Source organism: Dunckerocampus dactyliophorus, chromosome 21 (assembly GCF_027744805.1).
Source record: "Dunckerocampus dactyliophorus isolate RoL2022-P2 chromosome 21, RoL_Ddac_1.1, whole genome shotgun sequence".
In the NCBI taxonomy this organism is placed as follows: Eukaryota; Metazoa; Chordata; class Actinopteri; order Syngnathiformes; family Syngnathidae; genus Dunckerocampus; species Dunckerocampus dactyliophorus.
In genome coordinates, this window is record NC_072839.1 from 10,386,944 (window position 1) to 10,403,860 (window position 16,917).

Genomic DNA, 16,917 nt, shown 5'->3' on the forward strand with positions numbered 1-16,917 from the left:
GCTTGGACGGTGAGGACAATACAGTACAGCACAGGGCAAACTGACTAGTTTAGGTGTAATATTACACAAAAAAATGACGTTGTACGAAGACTTTCGCAAAAGTATTCAAGGAAACTCGAATCCTACGAAAAGTGGGGCGTACAAAAAGCAAAGTACTGTACATGTTGATGCTATGGAAATACATGATGTCAGTTTGGTCCCTATGGAGGAACCACATTTCTAATTTGGGTCCAAAACCCTACATTACGGTAAGTTAAACTGTAAAAAGCACAGCGACCTTTAAGTAAGTGGCATTTATGTAGGTTCGGTTACACAAGAACCTGAAATCTGCTTTAAAAAAAAAAAAAAGTTAAGATAGCACAAACAAGGGGTCTACCAGGGGGAGAAAAAAAATACATATTCTCCTGTATCCTCACAGTCCACACAATGTGTGGCCATTACGTGCTGTATTAGACACTGTAGATGTCCAAATAAAAGGCCAGACGCCCCCTCTAAAGAGACCATGTGATCAGGAGCATCAAAAAGGTGGAGTATCAAAAATACCACCTTAAGAGGAAAACTGCACTTAAAAAAAAAAAAAAAAAATGCCCATCATTCACAATCCTTATGTGAAACAAGACATATTTCATTCCTTTTCTGTGCGTTCTAATGAGAAAAGATGCGTTAGTATGAGGCAGCTAACTATTTTAACGCTAAGCCCTAACAAAAAACGCCAGCAGTGTTGCATTTACATAACTGCCCTGTATATAAACCACGCTACAGTGATATTGATAATGTAGCAGCTAACACGAAAAACTATATCTGGCGGAGCAACACAACGCCTCAAGCCACTGCAACGGGACAGACGGAAGAGTGGATACTACTGGCTCTCAGTTTCCCTAGGAAGACTCCAGAAGATGCTCGTTTGCTGTCTGCATTTTTTACGTGAGGACTGGAGCACAAGTCTTGTTCTGGAAGACACAGCCATCCCAATGAGAGCGTCAAAAGTGTCGTCGCTGCCTCTACGCTGCTGTTGTTGTTGACGGAAGTAGCATTAGCTCCTATGGGCTATGTCAGGAGCGTTTCGGTAATATGGCAAGATACTGTAAGTATTACATGTTATCATCAATGTACCTGCTAACGCATGATCACAGCACGTGTATAAAGCAAAACGTTGTTGGCTTCGTCATTGAAATAGGTACCTCCCATTAAAAAGTAGGACACTAGCACAGCTATGCGTGCTACAGTGCTAACATGACACTCACATTTTAACTTCATGCTAGGTTAGCCAATTCGCTGAAGAAAAGCAGAAGGGTCATACATGCAGCTCCCACGTCCGTAGCTGACTGATGGATAGGTGGAATATTTTCAGGCTTTATTTGAAGATGTGTAGTGAAGCCTGTGTTAAAAAAAAAGCTGTCCCCTGTGAAGTGGTGGGAGTAACAATTATAATTCTTGGTTTTTCCATTGATTGTGGAATATTTTGCTCCCCAAAACAGATCTCAGTGTGATGCACCGCTACAGTACAACCACAATAACAAAACTGAGCACTATTTTCTTTGCGGAGGCAGAATTTATGATCCAGTAGAGTGTCTAGTTGGACCTCAGGTTTTACACATTCAAATAAAAAGATACACAAAATGTATTTGCAGGCTCAACTCTGGCATGCTGTCGTTAGCGCTAAATGGAAACAAAGCATATTGCATATTTTCCTTCCCTCTTCTCGTCCTCTCTCATCCCTTCCTTCCGACCAACACGTCTCCGACTGCTTTCCTGTCAGTATCATGTTTGGAAAGCCAACCAAAGCAGGTCAGCTGAGGGCTCGTAAATTTGTCAGCGGCAGGCAGCGCGGTCGAAAGAGAGGAGGAAAAAAGAGGCGGCGGCACACTTGGGAGGGTCAAGAGCATCGGCGCTCACATTGAGGCCTTTTTCTCTCCTTGTTGTTTCAGGCATGTCCTTTTTAAGGGTGTGTGAGGGGTGCCCACGCTCACTTAGCTACTGAATGCTGTGTAACAACCTGCATGAGCTGTCGCAATGTACTTCTTTAGACAACACAACCATGTTGGCTGGCTTGAGTGAGGAGTAGAGTGCCATCCCACAGCGGTGTGTGACCCGCATTAGTTCAAGTTCTAAGCCTACTCAACTGACTAAATGTGGTGGTTCAAAACTTGCGAGCAACTAACATTTTTGCGGCTTGCTAACCACAGCAGAGCACTCCTGTCATATGGAGCCGGGGTCCCCCACAACTGGGAAGTTTTCAGGTGCCTGTGAATGCATATCAATGTATGCAATTGTATTTTATTAAAAAATAATATACAGTTACAAATCTCATAGTTTTTGCATGTATGTTTGTTGCGAGTGGAAACCTGTCCCACTTTGTCCGACGGCCCATCAACGCACCATAACTTTCTCCCATTTTTAACGTTTTTCTTTCACTCCATGTTTGCCAGCAAAGCATCATTCTCCTACCTTTTCCTCCTCTGTCATCTTTTTATAGGGACGGCCTCTCCGTGTCGTCACATAAGAATGCCACAGGAGGAATTTTGTTTGTCGTGATTACTTCATTCCTGACCGCCGTGCTCCGCTCCATTACCACAATGCGCAAACGTGGGGGAGAGGTAGGGTTGGGGGGTTGGGGGGGGCGTCATTGTGATAATGGATGAAGTTGACTCGGCACACAAGGCCACGTTGAGTCGTAGGTTAACAGCCTTTTTTAACACCGGGGCGGGCTACACATTCCAACAGGCACACCTATGCCTGTGTTTGCAAACTGGGAACTTTAAAGAACCCCAGACGATGGAGTCCACCCATGAGGAACTCATCTAAACAAACAACATTTTATTTATACACCAGTGAAATCAACGGTAAACCTGTGGATAATACCAATTCTACCCAGAGGAGGCACTTTAGTGTGTATTAATACAATCTAGGACATTCATGCATTCATAATGCCTTGTTTACACTGCTTGTGTGTTACGAAGGAGTATTCATCACTGGAGAAAATAATAATAATGCAATGAGAAGCAAAAGTTGGGAGTATTTAGCAATTTTAAGACAACTAAGTCATATTTTGAGGGGAAAGGTTTATTAAGACAAGTTGTTATACTTTATTACTTTGAGGACAAAGTAATAAAGTAATTGTAAGTAGAATTAAAAAATAATTACCATAAAGTTGTGGAATAAAGTTGTATTTTGGAAATATGTCAAGTCGTACTTTTTCATCATATTTCATTGTCATTTGTTAAAATGATTTTTTTTCCTTGATGAAATCCAGTTGTCAGAATATTACAAATCTACTTTGATGACTTTATGACTATTTGTCCCGGTACTTTTGGCAATCTTGGGTGTGGCCCTTGGCTCTGCTCTCCGCCGGCATCAGGCGTCTTTGCAGATGTCAAATGAACACTTGTCATTTGTCTTTCCACCTAGTTAATGATCTCTTTTGCACTGTGTCCTACACAGGCGGCTGACGGTGGCAGAGCCAGAAATGTTTCATTGGGGTGGCCATTGCTCACATAGGGGTGGCAATAGCTTGACACCTCAATTCTCTCGCTGGCCAGTGGGGTGGCCGGAGTGTGACCCTAGTGGCCACCCCGCAGCTCCGCCACTGCTTTTGGACTGTCTAATAGAGCAATTAATAGCTGAGCAGTGTGCCGAGGACATGTTGTCAATGCATAGCTTCTGGATTCTGCTCCCGATCATGGCAGCCAGACCCGCGCAGGGCATAATACGGAAGCGGATGCCGATCGGCACCCCTGTTTTAACTCGACTCCTTGGTTTACATGCCCACTCATGCTGCTACAGACAGCTTCCATTAGATGTATGTGCTGATTCACACTTGAGAATAAACATAGTGAGAAGACGTGACCGGAACCGACCAACGGAATCATGGAAAACGTACCTGCCGCTTGCGGTTCATGCAAGACACCGTTTTATTGACAGCTCCTCCGCACGGAAAGTTGTGTGCTGCAGTGAAATGCGGTTAGGCTGAACTAATGTTCTGCACCACAGAGCTGCGTTTGTCAAAATTGTCCCAAGGGTAGGGTGGCCACCTCTTAACTCCGCCACTGGCAGTTGAACAAGACAAAGTCTGACGACTTTGCCTTAAAATACACCAGGCTCAAGCATATAGACTGAATAACACTCATTACAACAGTACATGTTAGAAAACATACTACATTATGACGAGCCAAACCCCTAATAGATCATTATGCTGTGTGTTTATAGGAGCCCCTGAAGGAGGCCATCATTACGACATGAAGCTGAAGTTGCACAGCATGTACGAGCAGGTGTAGGCCCTCAAACATGCATGCAGATAAAGTAGCGCAGAGAAAATAAATGGAGATAAAAGCAGAACGGGGAGAAAATAAGATGTACGAGGGGGAAAGTGAAGCTTTTTGCCAGGTCGAGCGCCGCAAATTCCTCCACGCCTGCACGCACGAGTGATAAACGGCAGCTAATCAGATGTTCCGCTGGGGTTATCAGCTCTCCTCAATCGATTGTTAGCAGCCGGGAGTGTGTCACGTCTCAACTCCTCCGTCTCGTGCTGCGTTCATTCCGGGCTGGAATGTCCGAAAGAAGAAAAAGACATGACAGGAGAAGGAAGGGGGGGGGAATACATGCCGTGGAGGATTATCTCAGGCCCTGGTGGGCATCTTGTGAAGTGGGAGAGTTATGGCGTGAGAGGGAGAGATAGCATGAGGCTGGGTGCACGCTTGTGTGGTAAATGTTTGTGTACGACTGTGATGACTTTGTGTGTCTGCATGACAATTTAGTAGGAAATGGTACAAAAAGGTGCCCGTTGTTAATCACTGCTTAATAAAGCTAATGCAGTAAAACTTCCGTAAATGTACTTTACGACCAAAGTGTTTACTTACCTAAACCGCAAAAAGGGCTGGCGTTTGCAGGCCAGAGTTGGAGAGAGGCTGTTATTATAAGGCATTATATACACAACTACATGTTTGGACTTTTACAGTGATATGAAGTGGATGAGAAAGTGCGGAATAAACACTGAGGGTCTAAAAAAGATTTCATTTTTCAGCAACACTTATTGGTTCCAGGCAAGGCTGTCAAAAATAGCGCGTTAACGGCTGTAACTAATTTATTTCATTAATGAGGTCACATTTTTTTGTGTAATCAACGCATGCGACCAGAGCAAGCACACCTCTCTGTTATGATGGCAGACGGAAGCACAGTGGATTTTTAGACTTGTGAGGTGTCTTGTAGCTTGATAGACATATTCAGTCCACTTAGTGCCGTTAATACATACAAATATACATAATCCTGTCCTGTCATTTATCTTTCTGTTCATTAAATACAGTAAACATGGGCATACTTCAAACACAGTCGCTAATAGTGATTAATCATGATTAATTTAAAATGGATTCATCTGATTAAAATTTTTAAGCATTTGACAGCTCTAGTTTCAGAATATTGTAAGTACAGTATATTGCACAACACATCAGTAACAGAACCAATGTAGTAATTGTGGTCAGGAGCAAACTGCCCAGCCGGCAGTAAGTAATACAGCTGATGAGTTAACTGAGAACACACGTACCAGTGGCGATCGCTCATTTACTACAAGGGATGCTGAACTTCCCCTTTAAATTTAACAAAATAATGGCTCAAATATGCATCGTTAAACTTAAATGTGTTGACATAAACCTGCATGAGTTTGCTCTCTGATGCGATGCCCCTCAGCAGCAGCATGAACACGATGGCCAACCCTCGATTGAAGCTCGAGCTTCAGCTTATGGAAGCTCTCAGCGAGAAAAAACCCCGGCAAAAAACGCCACTTAAGGGGTCTATGGAGCAGGGGCGGCCCTTGATTTTGGCAGACAGCAGCCAAAGGAGTGCGCTTTCCCCCTCTTCCCATGTGACGCAGTCACACAGACAGCGGTCAGAACAGACTCTTCTGCAGTGATTTATGTCAGAGTGACTCAATTCTACTGCTGCTTTCAAACTTTGTACATACTACACTAAGTAAACAACATAACCCTAGCATTAGAGTGTTGTTACAGTAGTTGGTTCATTAAATCACATCACCGTTGTGGTTTAGCGTTGCTGAAATCATATTAAATGTATGTCAGACGCTTCGAGCTTCCCCTGTCACACACGGCTCACACCAACAGCTGAGTCGCAACGTTTTAAAGCGCATGCAGAGGTAGATAAAGCTGCTGGATGCTGACCACTCATGATACTTCAAATGTAGCTACTGTCATCTGTGGTAACACATGGTCATTTGTGAGCAAGTATGCAGCACTACACAGCAGCAATAGAACCAATGTTGTAATATCAGTAAGGAGCAGCATTAACCTTAGGGATGCACAATATATTTTTTCCAGGACCAATACCGATAACTTTTTATATCTATAATTTGTTAAATTTAGATTTAACTGTAGTTTGTGCACACCTGGGAGGTAAGAACGACTCAAAGTTGCATTTGACAAACTGTACCTTTGTCCTTACCAAATATCATGACATCGCTATTTACAAAACATTTTTAAAAAACAGCGGCGGCTCAGAAGTACACACCGAGCCGACAAAACCGTTATCTTCAACGATGGTAAAGGGCTGCTCGTCCAGCGCCATCATTTCCATGATGAAATCACCGATCGCTTTCGCCCTCGGGTTGTCTCTGGCAAACTTTTTGCACTTTTCAAACGATGTGAAAATAGGAACAAGTCCCGGGCCCCATGCGTCGTAGTGATGCTGGCATTTCAGGTGGCTGATCAGGTTGGATGTGTTGACGCTCTGTTCCCCCCCCCCATCGCGGAATGTTTGCAGAGCAAATGTCTTCGTCTGAAACAGTGAGCAGTCCCACATGATCGACGCCATGTTTGTTTTCAAGCGAGCTCAGGGGAATTTACGACAGGCCGTTTGCAGCGCGGCACAGAAAAGGCGCGCTTGATTTGCTCACACTAACACACCTACAGCACAGTATGGGTAATCTCGCCTCATTGAAGCTTTTTTTTTTTTTTTTTTTTTTTTTAAATCAGTTAGAGCTATTTTTTTACATAATACCGTTAATGAGTTCATTGCAAATAGTACGGCAAGTCTACCATGCATGCACTGCACACCCTCAGCGCAGCAAAAACATTTAAAAAATTGCATGCAGAGGTGGATAAAGCTGCTGGATGCTACCGAGACTGCAGCTAATTCCGTTTTGTGGGCTTAATTAAAACTACATCAGGAGGTTTCCTCCAGCCACCTGGCAGTAATAATTAAAAACCCCGGCGGTTAGATGGATAGACTTGTTAACTGGAACAGTTACAGTACAGCAAACAAGCCAGGAAGCATCAACTTTTAAGTGTCTTTAAAGCAGATTAAAGGAGGTCAGACAGCCCTGGTCCTTTTCTCAAGTGAGGTTTTCCTCGGCTGAGCTGAAGTAAATCACTTCCTTTCACAGCGAAATGTGTCCCAAAGCCTCGGCGTGATCAAATAATTAGTTGGCTTCCATCAAAGAGTCAATTGTTTGATGCAGAAAAGCAGCTTTTTTTCCAACACTTCCTAAGACCACCCGTCACTTTACCTCATTTTAATGTAAACAGCATAAGCCAGAGGTTAAATGAGGAATGTTTTACATAAGATCTTCTGGCATGTAAACTTCCCTTGTAGATGGGTGAGAAAGACAGCACTAGGGAACGACGTCCCTCATCCGTTGACATCATCAGATATGACTTTGTCCTTACAAGCCGGCTTGATGTTGATTAATGGCTTCGGATAAACAAACAATGCTCCTCATCGAGTTACTATTTGTTTCGCTTGTTCTGATTCCCAGGACTCCTGCTAAAACACACAGAAGAGCTTCAAGAAACAAACAGTACTAAGAGAGGGGAACGCCATCTATGGCGACAAAAGGCATTCAGAAGACAATTTTACGTCAGTAGGCATGCGTGTAGCATTTCTTTACATCGCCAGCTACTGGCCTGGCACTGGCACGCATACTACAATAGTTATGTAAACGTATCCAAACAGAGCATACACTGAAGCATTTGGAAGTGTGTTGGGCAAAATCAAGCCTATCCAAGACTAAGCTGCTCAGGCTTTATTTTAAGATGTGTAGCAAAGCCTAAGGAAGGATTTTCCTTCATGAGGTCTTGAAAAACTTGTAAAGAGCGCCACTTCTCTCAAAAGGGGAGCAAACAAGCGAGGGAGACGATAGATTTTTCCTCACGTTTGGTGCTCATAAAGAGGCTCCAGGGACCGAACATCATTAAAAAGTCCACAGTCTGCATGAGGCAGCACTAAAGTCATCACAGTTAAACGCAAATGACAGCAGGACAACATTAGGAGTTCCTTCTCTATGACCCGTGAAACCAAAGCCAGTTTCTGTGCATCCTTGACTTGTCGCAACCACCAAGGTAACAGCACTGCCACAAAAAACAGACCTGATGGGAATAGCACCATTTTTCCTCTGCCGGCTATTATCGTGCTGCAGTAAGTCACCGCTTGCTAATTGGGTGAGCGTTGACAGATTTTATTTTGTTTTTTAACAGCATCAGCAGACTTTTAAGGATTTCCTGCACAAAAACAATGCCTCATGTGGCCGTGATAAGACCGACGCTCACATTTTCCACTAGAAGCTAAAGCAACAACAAAATATCATGGATTTGTCTGCATGGACCACAAGAAAACACAATGGACATCAACAAGTCCGGGCAAGCCCTAAACTGTGGTCACCAGTGAGCGGTGCCCCGCCGTGCATTGAGGACATGTCGGGAGCTGCAGTGTGTCACGCAGCATGAGTCACACAGTGTCACTGTGGACCGAGTGGAAAGCAGGACGTCCACAAGGCAAACAGTGATGAATGTGCTATTCTAGGAATGAAGATGAAAAAGAACCTGGAAAATATGCTTCTGGTCTCCCAATTAGGAGTTTTCCACTACTCGCTCTTTATGTTGAAACCAAGTGATGAAAGTGACTGAACAAGGAGGTCTATACATGACTTGTGCACAGTTTTGGGGGGTTCGCAGAGAGTGCATTCCCAAAATGACCTTTCTATCTTGCACTACTGTTACAGCTGGCTGTGAACCATATCACTCCGAGCCAACGCGTCATGTTTTGGGAGGATGTGACAAAAGTAAGAGGACATCTCTTGTTGTAGTAGAAACGGAAGAAAGTATAGGGTCCACATCTTTGCAGCATTCTGGGAAGACTCAACAAAATGTTGCCATTCATGTGTGGGACTTTTCTAAGGATAAAAGGTGAGGACAGCGCTACTTGGTCCATTATTGGGGTTAATGAATCTTGTGTTTACAGAAATATTCGCAGCTATTAGCGTATGTAGCCAATACAATGGAAATGGAATAATCAAGACACTAAGTTCCAGGATGCTGGTAAATTTTTCCTCATTGGAAATAAAAGCAGCGTGAATTCATCCACTCCAGTATAGGCAGTACTTTAACATCCATTCATAAGTAAAAAATAAGTTGCATGCTATTATCTATACAACATAGTCGGAACCATAATGTGAACACAAATCTCACTTATACAATACAATGCATTTGTTGACTCGTGGTCATAGAAAATGCTTTTTAACCCGATTATTGTAATCAGATCAGCATTGTTGATGTTCAGACTGATTTAATAGCACAAATGGTTGTCTTGGTGGGCATATGTGTTGCACTTCTTTACAAAGTGGCATCGCCAACTACTGGCCTGGCATGCTTACAACAGCTACACTTGTCTGACGTAATGGATGCCATACGTCAGACAACAACGCAGTTAAGGCTAGCAACACCAGCGTATCTTTGCGAGCTACAGTGCCGGCATTACAGTCACATTTTAACAGCGACATCAAGCTAGGTTAGCCTATTTGCTGAAGAAAAATGAAACACCGCAACTCCCGTGTATGTAGCGGACTGATAGTAGGGCTTGAGTTTGTTTTAAGCGGCGTCGCGAAGCCTGCTTTTTTTATGTTTACAAGGCTTCTATTCAGTGGTGGGTGGGTATGTTACAGATGCCAGCTGGTGCAGCTGTGCAAAGGTTCGGTGGTGAACCTCACTCCTTGACACCTCAGGGTGCCTTAGCTCGACGGCTAGTGCTCTCGACTCATTCAGTGGAGCTTTGCCTTCACGACATCATGAAGACCCAGGATTTCAAAACCGACCGCTTGAGCATCAGGTATTATTTCAAGATGTGTAGTAAAGCCTGTTTTAGTTACTTTTTTTTTTTTTTTTTTTAAACAAAGCAGCGCTAAAAGAAATGATATGTCTTTGCTGTTGATGAGCACAATGTGTGAAACAAGGGCCTCGTGTGAGCCGCATCTATTAATCCACCTCAGTAATTATTCCTGACTAAAAAGCCGCTTTGCCGTTTTTCCTTTCATTTGTCTTGCCTCTAATTTAATTCCGTCTACAGACTTTCTGACCACCCACAAGCAATGCTAGCTGTGGTGTACAAAGTTGGCCTAACTAAAAGAGACACATTAAGATCTAATCTGAAGGTTTGATGACACACAGTAGTCGATTTATTGCAAAGCCTCTATGCGGCTTTAATTAGAAATCACAGAGTGCTTTTGGCAACTCCTCCTTCAGAAGATGCACAGGACAAAATTAATCATAGAGAAGACCCAGATGTGCAACAGCAACGGAGCCCTTAAAACTTAAACTGACAACACTGGGATAATGAAGCCTGTACAAACACACTACCACCACTCCAGAAGCCCCGCACATGTCAATCCAACAACAACCTTCTGTTCCAAGATCTGGTTCACATCATGTTGCAACGTCCATACTCAAAAGGACCAATAAGAGAGGAGATTTGCTCCAAAAAAGGGGCTACTCATGTGTGTTCTTCTTCATGACAATGGAGCTCTGCTTGTGAGGAGGAAGGACAATCAATTTGGTACAAAAGCCTCCTCGACCACCACCGCCTGGATGACTGTTTATCTTCAGACGCTCTGTTTGGAGTGGCCCAGTAAACACACTGGGAGCTGCTTATGGAAGGAAAGGATCTGGGCTTTTATGCTCTTCAAATGTTGGTGATGATTAAAGCGTCCCGTTGGCAAATTAAAGACTGATCTGATTCGGCGAGCATGATATACTCAAGCAAATCACAGACAAAAAAGTGCTTGTCGCTGCGATGGACGTTGTAAATTACGACTAAATGAGGCTTTACATAGAACATGTCCGTGCGACTGCTGTGAGGAGCAGTGACCTGCGTTAGAAATGTGATCTTGATGCAAGTGGACTGCAACTATGTGTAAATATAACTCCAAATTTCACACATTCTTGGTTGGTTATGGCGTTTTTTTTGCCTAATCCCACATAACCTGCCATAGACGACCACAATGTACATAACTCGACATCATAGACCTTTTTGAAGGGTGCACGGGGCCACTTTGAGACATGTTGTGCATTAAATAAGCTAGGTGCAATCCAATGTACAGCAGGTCAACATATGCTAAACCGGTGTATCCCAACCTTTGTTGAGCCAAGACACTATTAGAGAAACCTCCTGGCACACAACCAAGCAACAATGTTGCAGGAATGGCAACAGGTGGAGACACAGGTTAATTTTGTACATCCTGCCATCTAGTGGAAGAGCATTCGATTGTTCTGTCTGTCAAAGACATTATTTGTAGTAAATGAGTAATAACTTTCTGGCCAATGATGTGAAATGGGATACTTACTTTCTCGTGGCACAGTGATGTGCCGCAGCACAGTGGTTGGGAATCCCTGTGCTAAGCTGAACAAAACACTGGTAACTTAGCTTTTTGTGTTATGCCTGTAGGTGGCAAAGCAAATGTCGTGAGTGTAATATCTAACTATCTAACAAACTCCATAAACCTGCACCATAACCTTTACAGGTGAACTTAGCTTGACCTCCTCTCATGTCCAACTGTTCATTGTTTCAGTACTTCTTGCACAACTTGCTCTTCTCTAACGAGGGGCTGAACTGCAAAATTCACAACAGGTGGATTTTTTTTTTATTTTAATAAAAAGAGGCAGAAAGTATGGCTCTCTGCTGCAATCTGCTGATGACACTCCAAGCTCAGTGGCCACTTCCCTGTGTGAACATCCTGTTTAAAACCTCGCTCGCAAAAGGTGGTGTTGGGTCTCGTCCTGGTCTCATGATGCCAAAATGTGAACAGCGTGACGAAGAGGACATGTTTCTTTCGAGGAAGTACACTGCACCCCACACCTAAAAATTAGGGTTCATAATGCGGATGAAATAAAGTTCTAGAAATTGCTAGAATCCATACAGGAGCCCCGAAGCATGTTTAAGCACAGATTTCTTGCTCGTGAACACCTGACCCCACTTCGCCTCGTTCCAGTGCAATTACGCACAAACCAAGCCGACTCACCCAAGTTAACGAAGCTCATCACCATGTCGGCGTCGTTGAGAAAGGCCGCTTCTTGATACGTGGCCAGCGCCGGGCTCCGGGTGGTCCGCGCCGGCTCGTAGCGCTCCAACAAGGCGTCCGCGTGTTTCAAGTCCTCACCGGTTATGGATATGGTGTTGTACAGGTCCAGCATGAAAAGCGGGGCCGAGTTGTACTTGGCGTGGGACAGATGCGGTCTGGGTCTGTGCGGCAGCCCCAGGATGGACAGGATCTCCTTCTGCATCTCCCTCCTCTCGTGCGTCCTGAGGCGCCGCTGGAGGAAGCCCGCGTGCGCTTGGCTGCTGCTGCCGTCCGGCGAGAAATGACTCCCCGCCGCCGAGGAGGTGAAGTCATAGGCGGCCAAGCACAACCCGACCAAGGCAAGCCAACAGAAGGTCATGGTGTGTGCGCCTTGATCCGAAAAGCTGCTTTAAAAGACGTGCGTAAGAATGGTGACCAAACGTAGAGACGAGTCCAGAGATCAGAAGCGGACTTCTGGCACACTTCTTGCGTCAAGCCATTTGAAGTAGTCCCTCAAGAAAAACGCGCAAAACTTTTCTTGTCGTCATTGCGGACTCCCGTAGCGGTGTTTGCAGCCTCGGGACAAAGTGCACCAAACTCTGTGAGTGCGTTATAAGACAAATATGTCTCCAGTGCAACTCACAAGTGGGAAAGTAAGTCCACGGAAAGAAGCCATGACGCCTGTTTTACTCCACAATCGTCCGAAAAGTTACAAAGTAAAATCACCTCCTCCTCACGCTGTCTGACTCTAGCAGGTTGCACAGAATATCCTTACACGCTGGTTTATAGGTGCGTGTGCGTGTGTTAGTGTATATGAGTGTGTGTGCTGTCTGAAACCGCCCACCCCGTGCGCACTTAGAGAGGTGGAGCTCTTTGGGCCACAAGGATAACATCACATTTCCATATTTGTGCGCGTAACAGCATGTCTACACACACACACACACACACACACACACACACACACACACACACACACACACTATATAGTGTCGGTGTAATCATGGCGTTTATACCAATTGCTTAAAAAGAAAACAAACACATCGTAAAATTTGTACACAACTTAACACAAAAGCGTTAAATATGATACTGAAGCTTTAAGAAGGTGTTACTGCACAGCTGGACGCAGCGTCCATGCAGTTCTCCAGTTGAGGTGTGACCCCTAACGGCGGAAATGGGAAGTGCACGTCACACCAGTACCGTAATAGCCTTGTAAACACACACACACACACACACAACCATGAGCTGCACATGCACGGTCTTTACAGATACAGAACTACAAACTGTACCCCACTGGACATCTTCTGGATTTTCTTCTCACAGACCTCCACCAAGGCCAAACCATCCTAAACCTGTTCATCTGACCCGTCTGACATACCAGCAATACAGTTCCACTGCAGTCCTGTAGGTGGCAGGCGTTTGCATTTTAGACAATGCCCCAAATGCAAGCAGACTGGAACGGCAACATTTTGTGGAAATCGGATAGGAGGTCATAAAGTATAATCATGCGAGGATTCAAAAAAGCTCCAGGCGACCAGCTTCTGGATTTTTCTCACGCACCCCAAGCAGACGAACGCAAAACTAGAATGCTACTCTGCAGGTCTCCATCAAGGACCGAAATCTAGCAAATGACTAGAAAATGATTTAAACACTGAAAACTGTGGCCCCGATGCAAGAAGACTATTAAAACAAAAAGTGTCATCACACTGACTAACCTCCAAACCATGATGAAAAGAAAAAAAAATAAACGTAGTATCCCATTGGACATGCATCCATGCAGACGAAACCAAAACTAGAATGGAATGCATTCTAGTTTTGGTGCAAACGTAAAAACAAAACAAAATTTTAGACCCAATGTAGCAAAAATGGAAACTAATTTCTTGATCTGCACCAAAATTCGACAGGCTGCGGAATTTGATTGAGCGGTTTTTGCATCATCTTGCAAATGTACATGTTTGTTTACTAAAGCTTAGCCAGTCTGATGACCACAATGTATTCGGCTGTAGTTGCTCTACCTAGTGGTGAAGTGGGTAAATTACAATTTCATCACCTTCGACACAAATGGCCATAAATTTGTCAAATTTGGAGGAAAACGCGCACACAAATGTGCTAGAAATAACTGTGTGGCCTGTAAACAACATCAATTGAATTTGTTTGCTCTTATTGTTCAGTAGTGCACAACTGCAAAGTACCATGGAGGCGAGAAATACATTCTTCCAAAAACACCCACACCCTCCTTATCGTCATTCCTTTTACCCGTACCTGTGTTATGTCTTCATGGTCCCACATCAGATTGTGATGGTCCTGCATGGTGATAACGTCCTAAAGGATGTGTGCATCTGCTGCTACTGCTGCTGGAGTCTATCTTATCTGCGTGTGAGGAGTGACAACTAGCATCAAAGCAGCTCATACACAACACACACACACACAAACTGGGTGGCTTTCAGACACAACACTCTCCTACATACACAAAGATGCACTTTATCTGTGGATCGAGTCACACGAAAACTGCAAACTACAAAACAACACTGATACGTCCTTAACATTTTTATTTGACATTTGAAGCGCAAGTGTTGGCAGAGCAGGCGATGTGCGTGCGATGATGCGGGGTGAAGTGCACCAAAGGCAGGAGGAAACATTAAACAGAGAGCTTCTGTGTCCTGTCATCACAACGTCTAGACGGGACACCTCCTTAGACCTAATGAGCTCTTTGCCTGCTGGTGTGTCCATCCATCTATCACTCTCACACATATGCAGCACGTTTTCACCCATCCTCGCGCCCTCTGTGAGATTTAGGAGCTTTTTAGTTTGGCTTACAGGATGCATACCGGTCACCCTTACATAATTAAATCCTATGAAAAGAACTAGAAGTATTAGGGCCACTTTGGAGGGTAAGAGACGCACAATTGGGAGGTAAAACAAAAAGTAATTTGAAAAAAAATCCATAAATACCGCATAGAATAAAGTCACAATTTTAACACGTAAAAAATTTTACAAAAATAATTTTTTCATCCTACAGAATAGAGCCAGAATTGAAATAGTTAAATAAATTAAATACTATACGCACACACATAATATTAAATACTCCTGGTTGATGATGGAATAAACCCAGCAAAGTGCCATTTCAATGCGTATGTAGTTTTTTCCCCCATTTAAATACATTACAACGTTATTCTTGTGAGATTACAACTTTATTCTTGCATAATAATTATTTTCTTCTACTAATTACAGTGCCTTAACATGTAGTACATCCCAGTACATTTGCATGGGAGCAGGACTGACAGGCAGTCACTAACATAAACACCACATTTGGTTGTTAATGTTCATTTATCACACTTTGTCACTGAAGTCAGAAGCACACTTTTGCATCTTAACATATTCCTTGTATAGAAGTCACTACCAGTGACCTTTGGGGTTATCTTATATATTTGCGTCAATAATTACAAAGTTGCCCATTTTAATGAACACTATAGACTAGACCGGGGGAGGGGGGCAATTTGCTGCCCGCAGGCCACATCATGCCCGCCAAGCGTCTTATATCTGGCCACCCGGCCTTTTCCAGATCCTTTTTTTAAACCTTTAACATCAAAACTGTCGCTGGAAACATGACTTGCGGTGCTAGTGTGGCACGCTTGAGCTGCCAAAATTGTCCGATGCAATCTGAAGGTTGTACAAAAAAGCCATCCAAATATCGATATCCAATCTTTTATTGTTCATAGTTCATATTGTTGCTGCTGCTGGACTACCCAGCATGCCTTGTGGGCATTTGGACATCTTTACATGAGTTTTACATTAGCGTTATGTTTAGTGATGAGTTGTTGTGTATCACCCACGTAGTAGTTTGTTTATGTGATGTGTTAATTTGCTGTGGATGTGTTGTGTTTTTGTTTTGTTGCACCGTAAGCAAGTATGTTGTTCTGTTTGATGACCACCTAAATAGATGGCCCCTCTGCCCAAATTTTTAGCCAAATGTGGCCCACGGGTCAAAGTTTGCCCCCGCCCCGGACTAGACCAAGCATTCTGCTTTGTTAAAATAAGATGTGATTTCAGTCAGGCTGTGCCACGTAAAATGATTGAAAAATAACACCTTATGAAAATGTCCCTCCTCGTCCAGCTCCAGTAGTGAATTTGGTTGCCCCGGCGACGGCTTCAGACAAGATGACTGGCGCGCCGTTGTCCACCTCATACTGCATGGCCTTCGTGGATGGAGGCAAAAAAAATATGAACTTTTATCAAAATAGGTCACCTTTTATACAGCATTCATCGGAAAAAATGTCAACCTTTAGCTGTGTTTAAAATCATATCAGACTTTTTCCAAAATAGCTTTGTATTATATTCATTAGAATTATCTAGCATTACATTTTATTGTACTTCGTTAAACATTTTCTTATTAATAGGACATAGAAGAACATTGCTTGGGTACTCAACCACTACTAACATTTTATTACACCAACATATGTTGCCCATACATTATGCATCTAAAAATTGCACAAATGTGTCTACCATGTTACTTCCTAACCATGTATTAAACATTCTAAGCGGCTGTTGCTATGTGGTATTTTATTTCTATTATTTAAGTTCTGTTCTCTCCA

The 16,917-nt window shown here is 43.5% G+C and overlaps 2 protein-coding genes across 4 annotated transcripts in view; both read right to left on the reverse strand.

The window, feature by feature from the left end:
- bmp6 (bone morphogenetic protein 6) overlaps window positions 1-13,747 on the reverse strand; it is a 38,534-nt gene extending 24,787 nt beyond the window's left edge. The window contains exon 1 of the mRNA XM_054765268.1: window positions 12,290-13,747. Within this exon, the coding sequence (XP_054621243.1) occupies window positions 12,290-12,707 (418 nt within the window). The 5' untranslated portion in view covers window positions 12,708-13,747. The remainder of the gene's footprint in view (window positions 1-12,289) is intronic.
- The window catches only part of zgc:101569 (uncharacterized protein LOC449822 homolog), a 45,116-nt gene that overhangs the window by 12,542 nt on the left and 15,657 nt on the right, over window positions 1-16,917 (reverse strand). For 2 of the 3 annotated variants that reach the window (XM_054765271.1, XM_054765270.1), the window contains one exon: window positions 15,348-16,521. In XM_054765271.1, the coding sequence (XP_054621246.1) occupies window positions 16,414-16,521 (108 nt within the window). In that variant the 3' untranslated portion in view covers window positions 15,348-16,413. Of the gene's footprint in view, window positions 1-14,587; window positions 14,696-15,347; window positions 16,522-16,917 lie in introns of those variants that run through there. The other variant, XR_008567327.1, reaches the window with a different exon arrangement.